Raw genomic sequence first — 20,725 nt, 5'->3', positions numbered from 1 at the left:
TGCAGCGATGGGACAAGACTGTAACTGCCAATTGGTTATCATGAAATTTGGGAGAAAATGGGGTAAAATAAATAAATAAATAATAAGTATAATTCCACAGGACCGTTTAGTCACGGTAATTAGGCTTCTCCAAGCTCTGATGCTGCTGATGGTCATTAGAAACATACCAAACTGATACTCAGCACTCTATTGTCCCTCTAATCACTCTGACATCAATGCAAATGTATTCAAAATTCTAATCAAACACTTCATGAAAGAACATGAACTCGTGTTGCGCAACATTTCTATAGCATATGCAATTGCGTGAGACAACAGATTTTTGATGGCCTCTATTAAAAAGAGGATCCCATCAGCTTTCTATAGGCTAGCCTACTATATTTATTTCTCAACTTTCCTAATATTAAGCACATTGCTTCTATTTACAACAGGAGTACAGCCTACCAGGCTGGCATGAAAATAAACCACGGGGGAAAGCGTCCTCCATTCGCTATTTAAGTGCATAGATGACATGTATTTTTCCTGCTGCCCCTGTTTCGATACAGGTGCATGATAATGGTCCATTCTAAATCAAAACAAATTTCACACATATATTATTTAATATATGTAAAAACAAGATTAAATCAAGAATAATCTGATGGGGGACAATATTAGCCACTAATACACAATCACTTGTGAATGATATATGATCACAATGATGCTCAGCTTGTCTGCAGTAAGGTAAGAAACAGCACATGCCTTTTTTGTGTGCTTGACAATCACCGGCTGCCAAGATTTCATGACCGCCCTAGTAGCGATCTGATTTGTTATCAGGAAGAAAACCTATTGATAATTGAATTACATGAAATACTGCAACAGTATCCAGGGGGAAACATATTATCTTCAACAGGCAAGTTTTACAATGCACAATGCTAATGGTTTATTACTCAGTACTCCAGTAATGTTACTCTCAGTTATTCTGTATTTGTGTTTACAATATTTGCATTGTTGAAGAGTAGGGCATACAATAAATCACAGAAGATGCATAATTCATGTGTTTGTTTATTAAAGGTGTCATGGGATGTAATGGAAAGAAACTGCAGTAACATTCTATTAGGCAACATCCACGAGGTGCCATAAAATCACTATTATCATTTTATGTACATGACTGCAGTCATAAAGCCATTCTGTGTTGAATGGGGGCTGTGCGTGAATGAATCATCTGATAGAAGTGGTGCTTTTGGCAGTTTAATATTAACAGCCATTCTCATCCATCTCTCTGTCATGGCCTGATGCCACTTAATGAACATTTGTTGACTGTAATATTAAACCATTTGCTTTGAGGAACATTGCATATGAGTGGAGGCATCTCTTGTGTACTAAAATAATGAATTACTTTGTACAGAGAGCTGTTACACATAAATGTATGAGTCAAAGTGATCTAATTACCTTTAGTTAAGATTACAGATATGATGACTGTGAGGAGGACATTAACTAGAGTGAAATATAGCCTAGCAACAGTATTGTATTGCAACACTGTGGCCCATTGTCTGTGTAGTTTGACAGAGGCACACTACATAAGACTGGCTATCTGAGTGTTACCAGGGTGGCCCATTGACCTTATAGTCAGGGTGCAGGTTAGTTAGTATTGATACCTCTCTCTGTGTTTCTGTCCCCCAAGATTGAAAAAGGAGAATTTTGGCCCCCATGACTGGCACTCCATGCCAGTGTCGGGGTCTCAGACGTGGTTGGTGGTGCCGGGGCTGGAGCCCAGGACAGAATACCAGTTCAGCGTCCTGGCACAGAACAAGCTGGGCACAGGCCCTTTCAGCGAGGTCGTGACGGTTAACACAGTAGGTAAGTGGCACCAGCACCAGAACAGCTGCCTACACTACACTGATACTGTATGTCTATTCTATAGATACAGACCCCTTGACTTTTTCCACATTTTGTTACGTTACAGCCTTATTCTAAAATAGATTCATATTTTTTTTCTCAGCAATCTACACACAATACCCCATAATGATAAAGTGAAAACAGGTTTTTATAAATGTTTGCAAATTTATAAAAACTTAAAAACAGAAATACCTTATATTTGACATAAGTATTCAGACCCTTTGCTATGAGACTCGAAATTGAGCTCAGGTGCATCTCATTGCATTAAGCACAGCCATTACACTTGTAGTTCCCATCCAGTAGGGGCTCAAATAGACATTGTGCAGGGATATCTTGGGGTGGTAAATCAGAGTTTACCAATTGTTCTCTGAGATTTCTGCCCTGCGAGAATACGACCAAGGGAAGGTCCGAAAACACATTACCGATACTATCATCGGACCTTAGAATGTGCCAACGATTCCCTTAACCAAGCCATGAGGTCGAGGAAATTGTCTGTAGAGATCTGAGACAGGATTGTGTGGAGGCACAGATTTAGGGAAGGGTACCAAAACATTTCTGCAGCATTGAAGATCCCCAAGAACACAGTGGCCTCCATCATTCTTAAATGGAAGAAGTTTGGAACCACTAAGACTCTTCCAAGAGCTGTACGCCCGGCCAAACTGAGCAATCGGGGGAGAAGGGCCTTGGTCAGGAAGGTGACCAAGAGCCCGATGGTCACTCTGACAGCGCTCTAGAGTTCCTCTGTGGAGATGGGAGAACCTTTCGGGAAGGACAACCATCTCTGCAGCACTCCACCAATCAGGCCATTATGGTAGAGTGGCCAGATGTAACAAAATGTGGGAAAAGTCATTGGGTCTGAATACTTTCAGGCACTGTACATAGAATAGATTCTTTGTAATGCATGTTTCTTTTTAGATGACTCTATAGCTTATGGTACGCCTTAACTTGAAGCACAACGGATTTGTATTTAGGTGTTTGCACATCAGTGTGTCATGTTGATTCTGTAAGCTCACAATATAATTGACACTACTGCTCTCTAGTGCCAACTTGTAGAATGCAGTTTGTAATTGCTCTCACCATCTTCCATTTTTCTCTGATTGATCACATGTGAATGTACAGTATGGGTTTGTTATGACTGTTTGAATAGTATGAATTGGTTAACTTCCTTCTTTAACGGGTCTGTTCTCTTGACCCCTTAGTGTCTCCCCTGAGTACCCCTGAACCACAGGTGCTTCTTACTCCACCACGGTGCCTCACAGCCAATCGCACACAGCACGGCGTCCTGCTCACATGGCTCCCGCCAGCCAATCACTCATCGCCTGTCGACCGCTACATCATGGAGTTCCGTCTCGGGGAGAGGTGGGAGGTCCTCGACGATCTGATCTCTGCCGCTGAGACTGAGCTGATGGCCAGGGACCTAGTCCAGGTAAAGGGCCGTACATACCTCAATGTATAAACAATGCTGTCTGTTTATAGTGACAACTGCCGATGTGTAATGACTGTTCATTACAGTGTCATAAACTGTCAATAAGATAATAATGAACACTTTATGAATTACTAAATCATTTTAAGTGTATGTAAAGTGTTACCTCTATTATTTTGCAGATGGCAGTTGTTTTGGGGGTAATGACACCGTTATTTTGAGACAGGGGTTATGCTGAGGGGAATTGGACTGTGGTTGTGTTATGTGTGTGGAATGGACAGTGGAGGAGTGTGTTGTCTTGTGTCCCTGACAGGAGTCCTGGTATGAGTTCAGAGTCATGGCCGTCATGGACGACCTCATCAGTGAGAGCAGTAATGTGGTGGGAGTGTCAAGCACAGGTAAGTGTTACACCTAATATATTACACACCTCAATTCAGAATTAGATTAAGAGAATATTGAAATAATATTCCCAGATAGTTACAATGAAATAGAATATTTTCAAATGTGGCTAATATGTCACTCCATTAAATCCATTACTTCCATAAGATTGGTGAAGTTCACGATTTGAAGGTGAAGTCCATTTCCACCTCCCCATTTCTGAACCCCTGGGTACCTATTCCGCCTCAGATCCCTTCCCCCCTACGGAGGTGACTGAAGAGGGGTTGGCGCTGCCCGTGGTAGCGGGCGTTGTGGCAACCATCTGCTTTCTGGCGGCTGCAGTGCTCTTCAGTACTCTAGCAGCCTGCTTCGTCAACAAACAGCACCAACGCAAACTCAAACGCAAACCAGGTATGCTTGCATTACTTTTCACTTCTGTTTCATTTCTACTGTTCTTTCTCTGGTCTTGGCTGTAATCTCTAAATCTCTGTTTTGTCTCTTCTAAGACCCTCCCCTGTCTGTAACACACTTCAGGAAAAGCATTGACTCATCGTAAGTACTAAAAACAAAACCAGAGAGTTTAAAAAATAGGAGCCAACCTTTTGAGCTCATATGCCAATTCACAATGCAGTAGTCACTGGATTAAATTTAGATGCAACATCAACTCGTCTTTACCTGTTATAAGGGTTATTGTTATGGTCTCTGTTCGTTTCACTCCTGTTGAGTACCATCTGTCAGGGCAGGGTAGCTTTGCTAGGACATGAGTATAGTTTGAATGTAAACGAAATATAAAATGTATGTGAACATCCCTTCAAATTAGTGTATTAGGCTATTTCAGCCACACCCGTTGCTGACAGGTGTATAAAATAGAGCACACAGCCATGCAATCTCCATAGACAAACATTGACAGTAAAATGGCTTTACTGAAGAGCTCAGTGACTTTCAACGTGGCACCGTCATAGGATGCCACCTTTCCAAGAAGTCTTTATAAAATGTCTGTCCTGCTAGAGCTACCCCGGTCAACTGTAAGTGGAAATGTCTAGGAGCAGCAACGGCTCAGCTGCAAAGTGGTAGGCCACACAAGCTCACAGAACAGGACTGTCGAGTGCTGAAGAGCGTAGCACGTAAAAATGGTCTGTCTGTGGTTGCAACACTGACTACCGAGTTCCAAACTGCCTCTGAAAGCAACGTCAGCACAATAATTGTTTGTCAGGAGCTTCATGAAATGGGTTTCCATGGCCGAGCAGCCGCACAAAAGCCTAAGATCACTATGCGCAATGCCAAGCGTCGGCTGGAGTGTTGTAAAGCTCGCTGCCATTGGATACTGGAGCAGTTGAAAGGCGTTCTCTGGAGTGTTGAATCAGGTTTCACCATCTGGCAGTCCGTTTGACGAATCTGGGTTTGACGCTTGCCAGGAGAACACTACCTGCTTGAATGCATAGTGCCAACTGTAAAGTTTGACAATTCATAATATGGGGCTGTTTTTTATGGTTTGGGCTAGGCCCCTTAGTTCCAGTGAAGGGAAATCTTAATGCTACAGTATACAATTACATTTTAGATGATTCTGTGCTTCCAACTTAGTGGCAACAGTTTGGGGAAGGCCCTTTCCTGTTTCAGCACGACAATGCCCCTGTGCACAAAGCAAGGTCCATACATAAATGTTTTGTCAAGATCGGTGTGGAAGACCTTGACTGGCCTGCACAGAGTCCTGACCTCAACCCCATCGAACACCTTTGGGATGAATTGGAACGCCGACTGCGAGCCAGGCCTAATTGCCCACATTAGTGCCCGACCTAATGCTCTTGTGGCTGAATGGAAGTAAGTTCCTGCAGCAATGTTCCAACATCTAGTGGAAAGCCTTCCCAGAATAGTGGAGGCTGTTATATTAATGCCCATGATATTGAAATGAGATTTTTGACGAGCAGTTGTCCACATACTTTTGGTCGTGTAGTGTATATTGTGTGTATGTCAAGGGTTTGGAGAGAGGTCTATGTTAAAAGGAATTGGATGTTTTAATGGTCAAGTGGTCAAGTGAATGAAAATGGCATTGTGGGAGACTTGGCAGGGACTTTTATATCAGACTAGTGAAGTCTGGTCCTCTTGTGATGCCATGATGGTCCCTCCTGTGTTGTGTGGAGGTTTGGCTTAGTTGACAGATGACCGTGGCCCATGCCGTTTGTGTGTCTCCCACCGCAGGCCTCCTCTCACCCCCTTGCCCGGGGTAGAGCCCTGTTGGGACGCGCCAGCCAGGAGCAGCTACATGCCCCCACCAGCCAGGAGCAGCTACATGCCCCCACCAGCCAGCTCCCTGTGAGTGCTTAGCTGCTTACACCATGCCACAGTGTGTGTTGTGCTGCACTACGCTATGCTGGCTTGGCTGCATGGATAATAAATGCATTTTATAGATTTGATTTAATTAGTGCTCTGCTGGCCTAACTGCATGCACAGTATACTGTATATGCACCGTATAGGGATTTGTATTTGCGTTGGCTCAGCTGCATGTACATGCACTATAGTTGACTGTGTAGTTTACAAATCAAATCAAAGTTTATTTGTGACGTGCGCCGAATAGAACAGGTGTAGACCTTACAGTGAAATGCTGCTCCTGGTGTGTGGCAAATAGACAAAAAGGCCTAGTTGGAAGTCATCTGTGTTTTTCTTATGCCATAAAAGCATTTGTCCCCAACAAGACAAATGGCCCTCAGTTTTTGCCCAAGAGCGAGTAAAATAATATCTTTGAGACGGTTGTCATGGCTGCATGGTAATGGTTCCTCTCTCATACTGTCGCTGTAGCTAAAGTCATTAGCTTCAATGCTAGCAGAATGCACTGGCTACTATCATAATGCAGGGGTGGAATACAAATAAAACAGGTGTATTTCCTTTGACATGGTGCCATGGCTTTGGATTTTCTCATCTGTCTAGCATAGTAGTGATGCATACTGTGGATAAATGCTATTTTACTGTGCACAATTAGGCTGTTTATTGATTAATAACTGCTGTTTAAAGGGTTCATTATGATGCCATCTGTCTCTGTGTTGGTTGTCTCTGACAGGCTGTCCTCTGGGAAGATCAGTCCAGAGAGCTCCCCTCCCGCCTCGCGGCCCCAGTCCTTGTCCTCAGATGGGGCCCACGGCCCGGGCCTGTACGTCAGGAGACTGCCCAGCCCTCAGAGAGACAGGGACAAAGAGCTCTCCTTCTACAAGAAAACCAAGCGTGCTATAGCCAGCAAGAAGTACAGCGTGTCCAAGCACGAGGCAGAGGTCACCAGCCCCATCGAGCTGATCAGCCGCGGTCCCGACGGCCGTTTCAGCATGGCCAGCCCGCCATCAGCCCACCGCCGCATCCAGGGCTTCCCGTTCGCTGAGGAGTCCGACATGTACCCCGAGTTCCGGCAGTCGGATGAGGAGAATGACTTTGACCCCGGGCCCCTGCCCCCGATCATGGCCACGCTCCGACCACAGCTCTCCCCAACATCCTCCAGCCTGGAGTCCACGCAGCCCCCCAACTACAGCCCCCGCCTCCACAGGCCCATGGAAGGTATGAGCTTTGTGGAGGGCAGTGGGCATCATGCTGCAGGGCAGGCCCCAGCCTCCCGCTACAGGGACTTTCCTCAGGTCCCCTTCTATGGTTACCTAGGCAGCCGCGGTGAATCGGGGATTCCGCCACCTTTTTACATGCCGGACATCAGTCCGCATAGCTCCGCTCTGTCCTCCCCCCCAGGCACTGCTGACGGGGGGCCCTACGGTTATCCCTCCATCCCAGAGGAGAGGGAAGAGATGGAGCTCCATCATCAGTACACTTCCTCTGGCCATTCCCTACCACATACACACAGCCCTCCCCCTCGCTCCCCTCGCTCACCTGACAGCTGGCAGCCTCACGAATTCCCCTTCCTGGGTCTGGAGGGGCCCCGCTTCATTTATCCACCTCATCATCCCTTACATCATCACCAGGACCTTCCCGACCCTCCACCGTACCCCCCTCTCCACTCTCTCCCCCCCAGCCGCCTGCACCTCCCCAGCCCTCGGCTCCTGCAGTTGGAGGTCCCCATGGCTCCACAGGGCAGAGACCAACCCCCAGGCCTTCCAGCTAGGCGCTTAGCTATGCAACAGGCCCAGAGTCTCGGCCAGCTCAGACACACATCCCATGGTGTGGGTGTACCAGTGTTGCCTTACCCTGACCCATTAGCCCGTGCAGGGAGCCCAAGCACAGCCCTTAGCAGCAGCCCCCAGTCCTGGCTCAGCCCGAGGTCAGGGCGTAGGACAGACCCCTCCCTGCCCCCGCTGGTCCTCCAACCCTCCCGCCTCTCCCCCCTCTCCCAGAGCCCCCTTAGCACCCAGCCAGGTTCCCCAGATATCCTAGTCCGCCCACCACCCCACCCCAGCATCCTCCGCACCTCCCGCTCTCTGGAGATGCCTGAGATCACCCTGCACCCCCAAGCCACCGTCAGTTTCTCCCGAAGGTCCTCCCTGGCCTCCTCCCCCACACAGGGCCAGCAGGGAAGCCGCAGGCCCAGCCCCAGTTACCGTCCCCACATGTCCTATGCTTCTACAGCAGCCAGTTACCCCTCCCAGTCCCCCTCTCCCCCCTTGGAGGGCAGGGATGTGTTCGGGCAGTGGCCGTCCCAGAGGAGAACAGAGGAGGAGATGCTGCCCTCAGAGCCCTCCCAGCTCCAGATATCCGCCTCAGGGTAGGTGACCTACACCGGTCCGGCAGGGACAGCAACGCACTGACAAACGAACACAACAAACTTCTCCAACCTGGGGACTCAATTCTAAATGTTTCCCCAGTTTATAGAATATTACTTAATGTATTACTTTTGGCATACCAATAATTAAAATGTAAGCTTTATATGCAGAAAGCATGTATTTTGAATTTGGCACACATTTGATCAGTCATAAACAAGTAATTTATTCAAATTTTGTCAATATACCCTTTTGAATCAGGTTAAATGGGTAAAGTGTAGGTTTCACATTAAAAGTCCTGATTGACACATTTTGTAATTTAACCCTAGAACAAAGACACATCTGAAGATATTGATATTGATCTTTGAATTCTGTAATTATTATTATAAGATATTTTTTATTTTCTCTGTATGGGAACTCATTAATTTTAGGAAGAAAAGGTGATTTGTAACTGCCATAGTTCACAGAAAATACTGTTTACTAAAGAAAATGTTGGCAGAAAACCTAACCAAATATTTTTTGTAAAACATTGCAATTGCATTAAGGTGCAATCTGCAACAAAGGATTTCAGGTGGAAGAAATATGGGAGCAAGTGCTTCACTAAATAATTAACTAGCATATACAATGTTTTTTATTGATTGAAAACTCTGAATACTAGTGTAGTGAGATAATATTTATTGTTACATGTTTGTAAGTTTGATTTCCTTGTATTATTGCCCACCTATGACTTCTCATCAGAGGCTTTCCTGTTTTTTAACTGGTGGTAAATGATACTGTAGCTAAACTAAAAGATTACGATTGAGTGAGACCTACACTTTAAATTGAAAGGTTGAGTTCCTTCTACCGCTCAAATGAAATATGAAATGTACAAGGTATCAAAATTATTTTCACAATATTCATCATCATTATTGGCCAGATAAGCTTTCTATTTCAGGAATGATTTTCACACATTTGAAGGCCAAAGCAGATTTTACTGCACCTCTGAGGTTTATGGCCAAACACCAATTTTTTTAATAACCTGAGCCCATTTGGACTACTTGATCATCTCTATTATTATATATTACACCAGCATAGTCATACAGTACATGCTCTGCAGGACAATAGAATACATACAAGAGAGCAATATACCTGAGGCGCATATAATATTCCCCTTTTGTCTGTATACCTACATGCTTCTCCCCTTCCCCCCTTCCCCCTCACACCCACCTCCTACCTTTCTGAATCCCTGGGATTGCCCGGTTAGCGTAAGAGGCCGTGCTCTTTTTCCACCCCTTTACAATGTCGTGGTCATATGGGCAAGTATAGTGTAGGGCTGCTGGTTTGTACAGTGTGAGGGCTCAAGGGTCTTACCACATCTGTTTTTGATTGATCTCAGCTATCTGGGCAGCGTTGTTGTGAGCCGGTCCCCTACGCCGCAATAGGTAAGGGTCGGACCCATGTCTGAGAGGGGAGGCGTCAGCAGGGGAGGGCTCTAATCACTCTCTCCTTTAAAGGGGAATCGCTGACTTTGGGTTGAGCCTCTTTACTGGATTCAAGTTTGCTAGCTCAACTGCTAACATACAGGTTACATTTCCTACAGTTCCTTGGCACAACATGCCTGCTGTCGCGCACAGTGATTAGGCTGGTGAGCAATATTACGAGCTGTTTTGGACTGTGGAGCAGTATTTGAAATACAGGCACGGTTTCCCTGCACAAAAAAGCCTTGAATCAATAGAGGACCCAGATTACTGATAGACTGGAGTATTCCCCTTTAAAGTTTTGTTCCATGTGCAAAATGCCATGCATGCCTTCTCAAAATATCTATTTTTTGACTCAAACGAATAACAATATTTCTCAAGACTAAATTCTTCGTCACATTCGTCGTCTTAAGTGCTTTCGTTTCTGTCATGTGACTGTTTTTATTGGCCATTTCCTCTTCCTGTCATGTGACTGTTCTTTAACGGCCATTTCCTCTTCCTGCCATCTCCTCCCGTCAGCATGGTGAAGCCTCTGTACACAATGTTCATATTGATGAAAGTGTGATGTACAGTGTTCATGTTTTTTGGAAATGTACTGTATCTAACTAACTGTGGCCCCTGCACACAGTATTTGTGATTATGAACATACTGCTGTATTTATCTAACGAGGAATGCTTTAATTCTCATATTTGTCTCCCTTTTCTGCTAAGGGCTCTCAATCTCTCTCTCTACAGTGGCACTATGAAGGACACCACCTCTAAAGCTTTGTGTTCCTACAGTATGCCTTTTGAAACAATATGTTTTGGTAGAATCACTTGAATCACTTTACATATCGTCGAGTCAGGTTTTGAAGCTGGTGTATTAATAAGTAATTTAATGGCAACAAACATAAATCTCATGAACCTGAACGTAAATGTTTGGTGTTGATGAGATTATTTTGGGGTCTTAGTATCATTATTTGCATCTTTCTATGATGGACTGCAAAACAAATGTATTCATTATGAGGTAAAAGTATATTTAAAAACAGATACCTTTCTGTTTAAGGCTCATCAACTTGCCTCAATTTGACATGGATTTAAAATTAGCCAATGATAGAGACTGCTCATCTTTAACCGTTAAAAATATATTCAGTATTAGGCAGAGTTTGAATGATATGTCACTCATAAAATGAAAATAATCCACATAGAACTATCAAAAGAGGAGAATCCTCTTTGTTGCCCCACTCAACAAAAAAAACGTAGATTCTCACTGTAGAGAAAGAGGAGCAACTCAGTAACTATAAAAACTGGAGCCTTTCTTCTGAAAAGTGTTATTACAAATACAGTATAGAGATTATTTTCATTTTATGGGTATCTGAAAGTGACAAAATATTGACATATTCCTTCATAATTCTTTTGAGAATTAACCCTGTTCATCCTATAGTATCTTATTGATTCCTCACAATCTGAAGCCAATGAATTTCTCACCAAATCATCAGTTTATTTATGGTTCAATATTACAGAGCCTTTCGGAATCAATGTCCTCCTGACTCCTCATCTAATTTATCACTGAGAGGATAGCTCCCCCCGGTGGTGAGTTAATGTAAAGCATGTGCATTGTGCCTGTCTCCTCCTCTTTCTAGGGAACCTCTAGGTGCGTCTAGTGATCCTGCTGGGTCTGAGAGCTTACAGTCACTGCTACACCACTGTATTACTAAAGCCAAGAGAGTGGCTGCCAACACCAATAACAACTCCACTTCCAGGAGAAGAACAGGTCAGTCTCTGAACTAAAGAGTATGCCACAGGCAGCCACACAACTGTTAGAAGAACAAAAAACAACAGCATTTAGTGAGTTACTTGTAGCCTGGTCTCAAATTTGTTTGTGATGTAAAGCCAAATCCTATCGTTGTCATGCCTATGTAACGACCATAGTTGTTGGCTTTACAACACTTAGGCGAGTCTGGGACCATACTAAATGCCTCACTGTTGTATCCTCAATAACACTGCCTCTCCATCCCTAGGTGTGTCTCCCTCTCAGACCCAGCAGCAATCCCAGACCCCCTCGGCTCACAGAGAAGATCTCTACCTCCACAGGAAGAGGAAAAGGCAGAACAGGAAGAACCCATATCTCTTTTTAACCTCCTTCCTGCACCGCAGCAGATGCTCTGAGGAGGACCAGGCGGCCATCCTGGCCAGTACAGACTCAGACGGGCCCAACTACAGGACTCCCCACTGACCACTGACCACTGACCAGTATGTCCACTACTGTCACTCACAGACAGATCAAGCCATGGGAGGCAACTACATTGACCCGCCAACCTAGATCTCTCTATAACTCCCATACAGAAATTATGATAATCATGTGATTAATTCCATTCAGCTTTTGGCAGTGGGTAACCTGTCTCTAGCGTTTTCCAAATAATTTAGAGACAAAATAAAGATGTTTCCGTGTCTCCCTGAGGATAATGTTGTTAGGGTCACCAGATAAAACATCTGTAATGTAAATACATAAAATAATGAAAAGGGGGACAATATCTCCTATTGTAGTAAAATGCATTGATCTAAACAATTCACAACACCTCAAAAGTCCCTGGTCATGGAGGAGTCTATCTGAGGTGTTACAGTGACACAGTGGACTAAACCTGGTGTGTTCCTTAGACAAGGACCTCAGTCTACCTTTCCTACAATTCAAATAGTGTCAGTATCTAACACAGGGTACTTATTGCAAAATATACCTCAGAGTAAGTGCAGAATTGCTGTAATTCTATTGGACTATACGTATTTTACATTATTTTTCAAATGAAATGTATGAAAGAAATGGTATATAATATCATTCACTTCACACATGAACTGGATGCTGTGGCCTGAAGTCTGATTTTCATCCGCTTTTAATATCGAGCCCAATCTGCATATTTTGCTTAATCCTAAAAGAATATCATCCAATGATATTGGTATATTTCAAATCACTAAAAGACATGTCCTCACTCTCTTGCATTTAACCATGTGATCAAATCCAGTAAAGGTGAGCCCATGTTCCTCTTGCTAAGACATACAGTAACTTTGTGTTCAAGAGGCCAAATGTACACTTGATAGGGTGAGGACAGAAGAGGGGTGAGAAAATGTGATAAATGTGTATACGGTGTTTTTCATTAATATGGAGGAAACCTCCAGTCTATTGTGGAGTATGGCACATCTCTAGGTGCCTTGTTTGCCTTTTCTCTCTTGTTTTTGAAATGTGAATTAACTGCCTTTTCCTTCACCTTCACGCATTCTCTCTCTCTGTTGGGACTCATTATAAGCTCCAGTCTGACCTGTGGACTGACTCTACTTTTTCTGCCAAGGACACCTAGCTGTGAGTAAGGGGCACTGAAGGTGTATTACTCTGGTTCTTTTTTTAATCTTGACTGTATATTCTACTAATAGAACAGACCTATAATAACAATTAGTGATGATGATGACAGTGTTAATCATTTCAGGTTTAAAATTGTGGTAATGCTATAACATAGATATTTTTTAAAAATCACAATTTAATCAACATTTAAATGTAAAAGGTACAGAAGTAGTTATCATGCAGAAAGTGAAACTTGCCACTGATGTTCATATTTCAAAACAGCTGTAATACTGAATACTGTATTGAAAGAACTGATTGCTGTTTATTAGGTGATTTTAACAAGTGGGCTTGTTAGATGACAAGTGACAACATTTGGCTTACATTAACTAAACTCAAAAGGTGGGGTGGCTGTCTCGACTCTCAACTGTTTATCTCTAGCAACGGTATAATATTACCTGCTAGCTATTTCTCTGTATGTTTATTCATTTTAAAGCTAACCGATAATGAATGTATGTTTTGCTGTACAGGAAGTGACTGTCCTGATGTCATAGTACAACGGATGACCTGTCGCATGTGGTGGTATTAAATTTAGGTTTAATTGGCTCGTTGGCTAGTTGGCACAATAGTTTGATTTGATTTATCACACAAGGTTAGCTGGTTAACCAAGGATGGGTTCAACCACTCTTGGTTGTATTCTTTCCTTTACACTGATGGTTAATGTTATCATTTTCTTCTCACCCTGTAGACTAGACCTATTAGAGAGCTTTACACTTACACACTTACAAGATGAATCACTGGAAGACATTGACATTTTAAACCAGTTGTCTGATTTGGAGTCACTTTTATCTCTACTGATAGCAATTCAGGAGTGGAACTAGACATAAGAACTCTCTGAATGTATGTTAACTGAACCCCTCTCTGCTTGCTATAGAATATAAATCAGTGATCAAAACATAAACTTTATCTGCCCTCTTCACTCACTTTCCAACATATTTATTTTTAAATTGGTGAGTTAGTGACAATTTTGAGGAATGAAGTTATTTGAAATTGATACATCAACGTGCATATCCCAAGAACTGGTTATATGTAAGATACAGGGAAAATCTATATTCATAATGTATACATGGTGTGTACTGTATTTGGGAAGATGAAACAGAAAGATTTTTTGTTCAATATGCTTGAGGACAAAAATGGAGAGACAGATTTAAAGCAAGTTAATATTAGATGTGATGAAGGTATTTGCTTTAAGGCTTTAAGTGGACAAATTTATAAAACATCTTAAGGTGCTTCGTTTGTCATGTTTTCGGAGACATTATTTTACGTTTATGGAAAAGTAAATGTTAGCACAGAACAAATGTTTTATTGTCATGTGGGCCTGTTGGCTGCACAAGTTCAGTAGTATTTCTTCTGTTGTATAGTATGTGAATGAATACCAATTTGAAAAGCATCAACGTGTCGTTGCTGGACTAAACCTTATCTGAAACAGAAAACGTTTTTTTTTCACAAGCACACAGGTAGATTCACTCATGATCACTTGCCTCCAGATGTCCAAAGTAACAAAGAAACAAAAGAGAGCCACAAACAATCTAATAGTTATGGGGTACTGTATGTGCTGCAACCGAAGTCGTGTTTACATTAGCTAGAGATGACGTACGTGCTACTAGGACGTAGTTGCTTTCAACATTATGACTTGGTGCTATGTTTAACTCTGTGGTGCTGTAGATCAGAGCCCTAATCTCTTGAAGTCCTCTGTGTTTTACCAACTCAACTAGTTCCATCGCTGTAAGTCCTATTAATAAACTAGTGTGATTGGCAATGAGCAAATTGTATTGATTGTGGAATCAGATAGTGGCAATAGATAGTGTGGTGACATTCAAAAAACACATCAAACAGACTTAGAATAATGTAGCAATGGAACAATAGTTAGTTTCCGTCTCTGTTCCAGCCTCTGTCTGTGCTTCCAGGGTACCCTCTCCAGAGTGTTGTACTTGTGTTGAAGGGGAGATATAATATCCAGATTAGATGGGGAAACCTACTTGGTGTGAAGTTATTTATCAGTACTTTTGATCAGTATTAAATATGTAACAGCAGACAGGGGACGGAATCTGAGCCCATGGTCAGGGCATGAGAAGGTCGTTCTACACTACACATTTCCTACAGGTCAAAACTATTTTTAATGGACAGCACTGTTTTCAAGCACACAACTGCAGGGGCATAACCTTCTTATGTGATTTCTCTCCACTGGTTTCACAAAGTCTCCTATTGGGGGACAGTATTGTACAGTATAGCCAATAAGAGTATTCATCAAACAGCGTTTGTATTTAAGCTGATTCTTCTCGTATGTTTTGGTAAAGGTATTGCTGACACACTCTTCATATAGACTTTTACTAATGTATGTAGTCTTCCGGGCTCTCTTGCTTTTTCAACAACAAAAATACATACAGTATGTAAGAGGGCTGCTTTGGAGGTACAGATGTAGGATCTTAATTTGAGCCAATTTGCTACAGCAGGAAAATAAACCTGCAGCAAAAGAAAATGTGAATTATTATAGTGATTATAATTAATGGACGTTTTTGTAGGGTCTGATATATTTTTCTTAAGGGAAAATCAAGACTGAAATATCAAAGTGGAAATTACAAACTTCAGAAGCCTTTTTAAACCTCAAATACACTACAAGTGTGAAATATCATGCATTGCAGGAAAGTTCTCCTGCAACAGGGCGATCAAATTAAGATCCTGTACTCTTAGATTGACTTTTATTTTGTGTCTTTCTGCTTAAAGGCTTTTAGTGCATAAGTAGGAGCTGGTATGATTATACTTAGAGCAAATTTGATTTAACTATATTTATCTTGCATGTAGAGACAATACAAAAGAGCCTATTCAGAAATCAGTCATAAACTTTCAACCTGGTTGTGATCAGACAGAAAATGGAATATGTAGTATTTTCTATGTTCTCTGTTTTTCCATGTGTACCAGCACTGAGGAAATAGAATGTATTATTACTGTACAATAAGTGCTACATCTTTGACTGTTTTAACTAATGCTCCTCATCCTCAAGCCAGTAGTGCTTAAAGGAAAAATATGTAGTCATGTCATAGCATATTTTCATCTATTGAGGCATGTGCGTTTGCTGTACATCACGTTTACATTCTATATTTTATGTTGACATCTTCAGTGCATAATCTGTTTCAATATGCCTTTTTCAACTGAAACAATTGATCTATATCAGACTGTTCATATGTAAATATTCCGAAGCAAAAACATGAAACATATTTTACTTTTTGTCTATTTTACAATGATAACCTGCGGATCATTTGGAGCTTCATCATTCAGTTATGTTTGATTGACATCAGGAATTATTTTACACTTAACTTTTATGTGAGCAATTAACTCATCTACTGTATGGTGCTGTACCAAAGCCTTATGTAAAATACTAGTCTGTGTTGATTTTCTCTTTTGCCACTGTTGTCCAGGGAATTCAATATTGTCTGGGATCACATGTTGCTCACTTCATGTTCAACTGCCATGGAACTTCTTCTTCAAACGAAACCCTGAAGAAAAAGCATAAACGCACTGGCTTAATACCACCAGTGGCTTCTAGAGAATAGGTGACAAAGGCTTATGACCTGTGGCATAGGCTCAAGACAAAGTGGCATACGTTTATTAAAAAAGGCATTGGCAAATTTGTTGTATCATTGGCTCATGAGCGGTTTGTGACATAGACATACAGCATGTTCTATGATGATCCATGGCATGCCAATAATAAGTGGAAAGCAGCGTTGCGTTCATGTCCATCATGTGTCAATTTCCAACGCTTAGTCCAATGTAATATTTTCCTCTTCAATTTTTGTATTTTGATATAATAAAAATCTAAAACGTGCTTATGTATGTGCTTGTATTATTTTTCTATCAACAAACTAAAATGGAACTTCTGTCTGAACTGTAGAGGTGTAGTTTCAACTACGTGACACAAGGTGTGAGTGTTGGATAGCAAGCCAGACACCATGATTGGGGGCTAGATCATTTAATCGGGTCTGGAAAAGTATTTATTTAGAGTACTTCTATATATTATCGTAAAGCTATCTAGTCAGATTCATACAGTTCATACAATTGGTATATAGTGGGTTATAGAAAAGTCTGACCACACAAAGTACTGTAGGCCTATATGAAATGAAGAGGATGTTAAGTTGAAATCACTTCCACAAATTGCTAAGAGGGATTCTTTCCACTTACAGTATATAACAATAAAGTCGTGTTCAACTACAAAAAACCTGGCACATCAGTCATGAGTCTAGTGTTGAGATAACTCCACCAACCAATGACTAAACTGGAGAGATACTGACAGGGAATGAGGTATGTCATCACAACACATTGGCCTTTGCACTCATGTTCAAATTCTCATGTTCATGTTCAAATTCCTCTCTGGCTTGGCAAAAACAAACCCCTTTCTGTCTGCATATACGCTGAGTATACCAAACATTAGAAACACCTTCCTAATATTGAGTTGCACCCCCCTAGCGTTCTACAGGGATGCTGGCCCATGTTGAAACCATGTTGACTGGATGTCCTTTGGGTGGTGGACCATTCTTGATGCACACGGGAAACTGTTGAGCATGAAAAACCCAGCAGCATCGGGCACCTACTACCATACCCTGTTCAAAGGCACTTACATGTTTTTCTTCTTGCCCATTCACCCTCTGAATGGCACACATACACAATCCATGTCTCAATAGTCTTAAGGCTTTAAAATCCTGTGACCATCATCTACACAGATTGAAGTGGATTTAAAAGGTAACATCAATAATGGATCATAGCTTTCACCTGGATTCACCTGGTCAGTCTATGTGATGGAAAGAGCAGGTCTTTTTAACTTTTTGTCTACTTAGTGTAGCGTAAACATACAAGTCAAGTGCCTTAGGTTTGGTCTCTTAGGCCTTATTGTTGATAGTAGGTACAGATGATCACAGATGTGGTCACAGATGATGTCATTAGTATATCATCTGTGTTGAGTGTGTTGTTTATCTTATTTTACCAGGTAAATTGAGAATTTATGTTTGTAAATGAATTATATACTGAGCTCATAGACATCACTGATCACTGACAAGTTCATATACAGTACATGTAGATTATTCATACTGAAATCAGCACATTGATAGGTTATTTGTCCTGTCAAATGATCAATGTCATAAAACAAATACAATTCATATCAAATGTTATTTGTCACATACACTTTACAGCAGGTATAAAAGTTGCAATGAAATGCTTATGTGCTAGCTCCCTCAACAACGCAGTACCTTCATCAATTTCAATAACAACAATAAAAGAGTCAAGTCAAAAATAGCAAGAATAGAAAGAAAAAAAAGCTAGTATGCATAGTAAAAATGGACTGTATTTACTAATATGAAGTGGGTAGTGGCATGTAGTAGAACAGATATGTGTTTGTGTTTATGCAGCCTGGTCTCAGAGTAGACGTAACATACTAAATGTAAATCAGTGATGCCAAATTAGTATTATTAGGTGTGTTTGGTATGGTTACATGAGACGGATGGTTACTTAATTGTAAGGCAAAAACAAAAGTAGAGTGAATGGGGTGGATGGGTAGGCGTATAACGTGAACATCTAGCAACAAAAAGGTTCCATGTTTGAATATCATCATGGAAATGTTTTGCTAATTAGAAACTACTTACTACTTTTCAGCTACTTAACATGTTAATTAACCCTTCCCCTAACCCCTAAACTTGATCCTTTAACCAAATGCCTAACCCTAACCCCTAACCTAGCCACCTAGCTAATGTTAGCATTATCCACCTAGCCAACATTAGACATGCCAAATTGGAATTCGTAACATATCATATAATTGCACATTTTAATAAATCAAATCAAATTGTATTGGTGACATACACGTGTTTAGCAGATGTTATTGTGGGTGTAGTGAAACGCTTGTGTTTCTAGCACCAACATTGCAGTAACATCTAACAAGTAATATCTAACAATTTCACAACAATGGTAGGAACTTGAAGCTTTCCACCTTCTCCACTGCGGTCCCGTCGATGTGGATAGGGGGGTGCTCCCTCTGCTGTTACCTGAAATCCCTAATCAGCTCCTTTGTTTTGTTGACGTTGACTGAGAGGTTATTTTCCTGGCACCACACTCCCAGAGCCCTCACCTCCTCCCTGTAGGCTGTCTCATCATTGTTGGTAATCAGTTCTACTACTGTTGTGTTGTCTGCAAACTTGATGATTGAGTTGGAGGCATGAGTGGCCATGTAGTCATGGGTGAACAGGGAGTACAGGAGAGGGCTGAGCACGCACTATTGTGGTTCTCCTGTGTTGAGGATCAGCGACGTGGAGGTGTTGTTTCCTACCTTCAGAACCTGGGGGTGGCCCGTCAGGAAGTCCAGGACCAAGTTGCACAGGGCGGAGTTCAGACCCAGGGCCCCAAGCTTAATGATGAGTTTGGAGGGTACTATCGTGTTGAATGCTGAACTATAGTCAATGAACAGCATTCTTACATAGGTATTCCTCTTGTCCAGATGGGATGGGGCAGTGTGCAGTGCGATGGTGATTGCATCGTCAGATCTATTGGGGTGGTAAGCAAATTGAAGCAAATTGAAGTGGGTCTCGGGTGTCAGGTAAGGTAGAGGTGATATGATCCTTGACTAGTCTCTCAAAGCACTTCATGATGACAGAAGTGATAGTCATTTAGTTTAGTTACCTTTGCTTTCTTGGGTATAGGAACATTGATGGACATCTTGAAGCATGTGGGGACAGCAGACTGGGATAGGGGAAGATTGAATATGTCCTTAAACACTCCAGCCAGCTGCTCTGCGCACGCTCTGAGGATGCGGCCAGGGATGCCATCTGGGCCGGCAGCCTTGCGAGAGTTAACACGGTTAACTGTCTTACTCATGTTGGCCATGGAGAAGGAGAGCCCACAGTCCTTGGTAGCAACCCGCGTCGGTGGCACTGTGTTATCCTCAAAGCGAGCAAAGAAGGTGTTTAGCTTGTCCGGAAGCAAGATGTCGGTGTCCGCGACGTGGCTGGTTTTCCCTTTGTAGTGATTGTCTGTAGACCATGCCACATACGTCTTGTGTCTGAGCCTTGGAATTGTGACTCCACTTTGTCTCTAACCTGACGTTTTGCCTGTTCGATTGCCTTACACTGTTTGTGTTCGGCCATATTCCCAGTGACCTTGCCATAGTTAAATGGTTTGCGCTTTTAGTTTTGCCCTCATATTTGACAAATTGTTATTTGTAACATACAGTATCATACACATTGTTATCGGTAACATATCATACGAAATGGATGATAGACATCCACAAATTAATACATACCATACTTAACATATCATACCAATTGGAGTGTCCCGGATTTATCCTTACTATATTACGTCTACTCCTGAGTACAGGTTGCAACATGGGTGCTAGTGTGTGAACATAACCTATATACTCAAATCCACTGATGAAATAGTTGACAAGGCTCCTTTTTGTTTGCCAATAGTAAATATCTTTCTTCTAATAAATCACCCACAACATAGTACACATACTTTTGTTTCTTTGTTAGGAGTGGAAGAGCGATTGAAACCTGATCTCTGATGTAGGCCTA

At 42.1% G+C, this 20,725-nt stretch overlaps 1 protein-coding gene across 3 annotated transcripts in view; it reads left to right on the top strand.

Moving 5' to 3' along the window:
* Nucleotides 1-15,659, top strand: part of igsf9ba (immunoglobulin superfamily, member 9Ba) — a 66,807-nt gene extending 51,148 nt beyond the window's left edge. Inside the window, exons 13-21 of one of the 3 annotated variants that reach the window (XM_042296225.1) lie at nucleotides 1,658-1,833; nucleotides 3,072-3,298; nucleotides 3,609-3,693; nucleotides 3,923-4,084; nucleotides 4,180-4,225; nucleotides 5,870-5,983; nucleotides 6,726-8,360; nucleotides 11,434-11,564; nucleotides 11,812-15,659. In XM_042296225.1, coding sequence (XP_042152159.1) covers nucleotides 1,658-1,833; nucleotides 3,072-3,298; nucleotides 3,609-3,693; nucleotides 3,923-4,084; nucleotides 4,180-4,225; nucleotides 5,870-5,983; nucleotides 6,726-8,360; nucleotides 11,434-11,564; nucleotides 11,812-12,026 — 2,791 coding nt within the window. In that variant the 3' untranslated portion in view covers nucleotides 12,027-15,659. Of the gene's footprint in view, nucleotides 1-1,657; nucleotides 1,834-3,071; nucleotides 3,299-3,608; nucleotides 3,694-3,922; nucleotides 4,085-4,179; nucleotides 4,226-5,869; nucleotides 5,984-6,725; nucleotides 8,361-9,730; nucleotides 9,777-11,433; nucleotides 11,565-11,811 lie in introns of those variants that run through there. The other 2 variants (XM_042296227.1, XM_042296226.1) reach the window with 2 other exon arrangements.
* Nucleotides 15,660-20,725: the final 5,066 nt, after the last annotated feature.

This window comes from Oncorhynchus tshawytscha, linkage group LG13 (genome assembly GCF_018296145.1).
Source record: "Oncorhynchus tshawytscha isolate Ot180627B linkage group LG13, Otsh_v2.0, whole genome shotgun sequence".
In the NCBI taxonomy this organism is placed as follows: domain Eukaryota; kingdom Metazoa; phylum Chordata; class Actinopteri; order Salmoniformes; family Salmonidae; genus Oncorhynchus; species Oncorhynchus tshawytscha.
The sequence above is the reverse complement of the archived record's forward strand: the minus strand, read 5'-3'. Positions and strand labels throughout refer to the sequence as shown.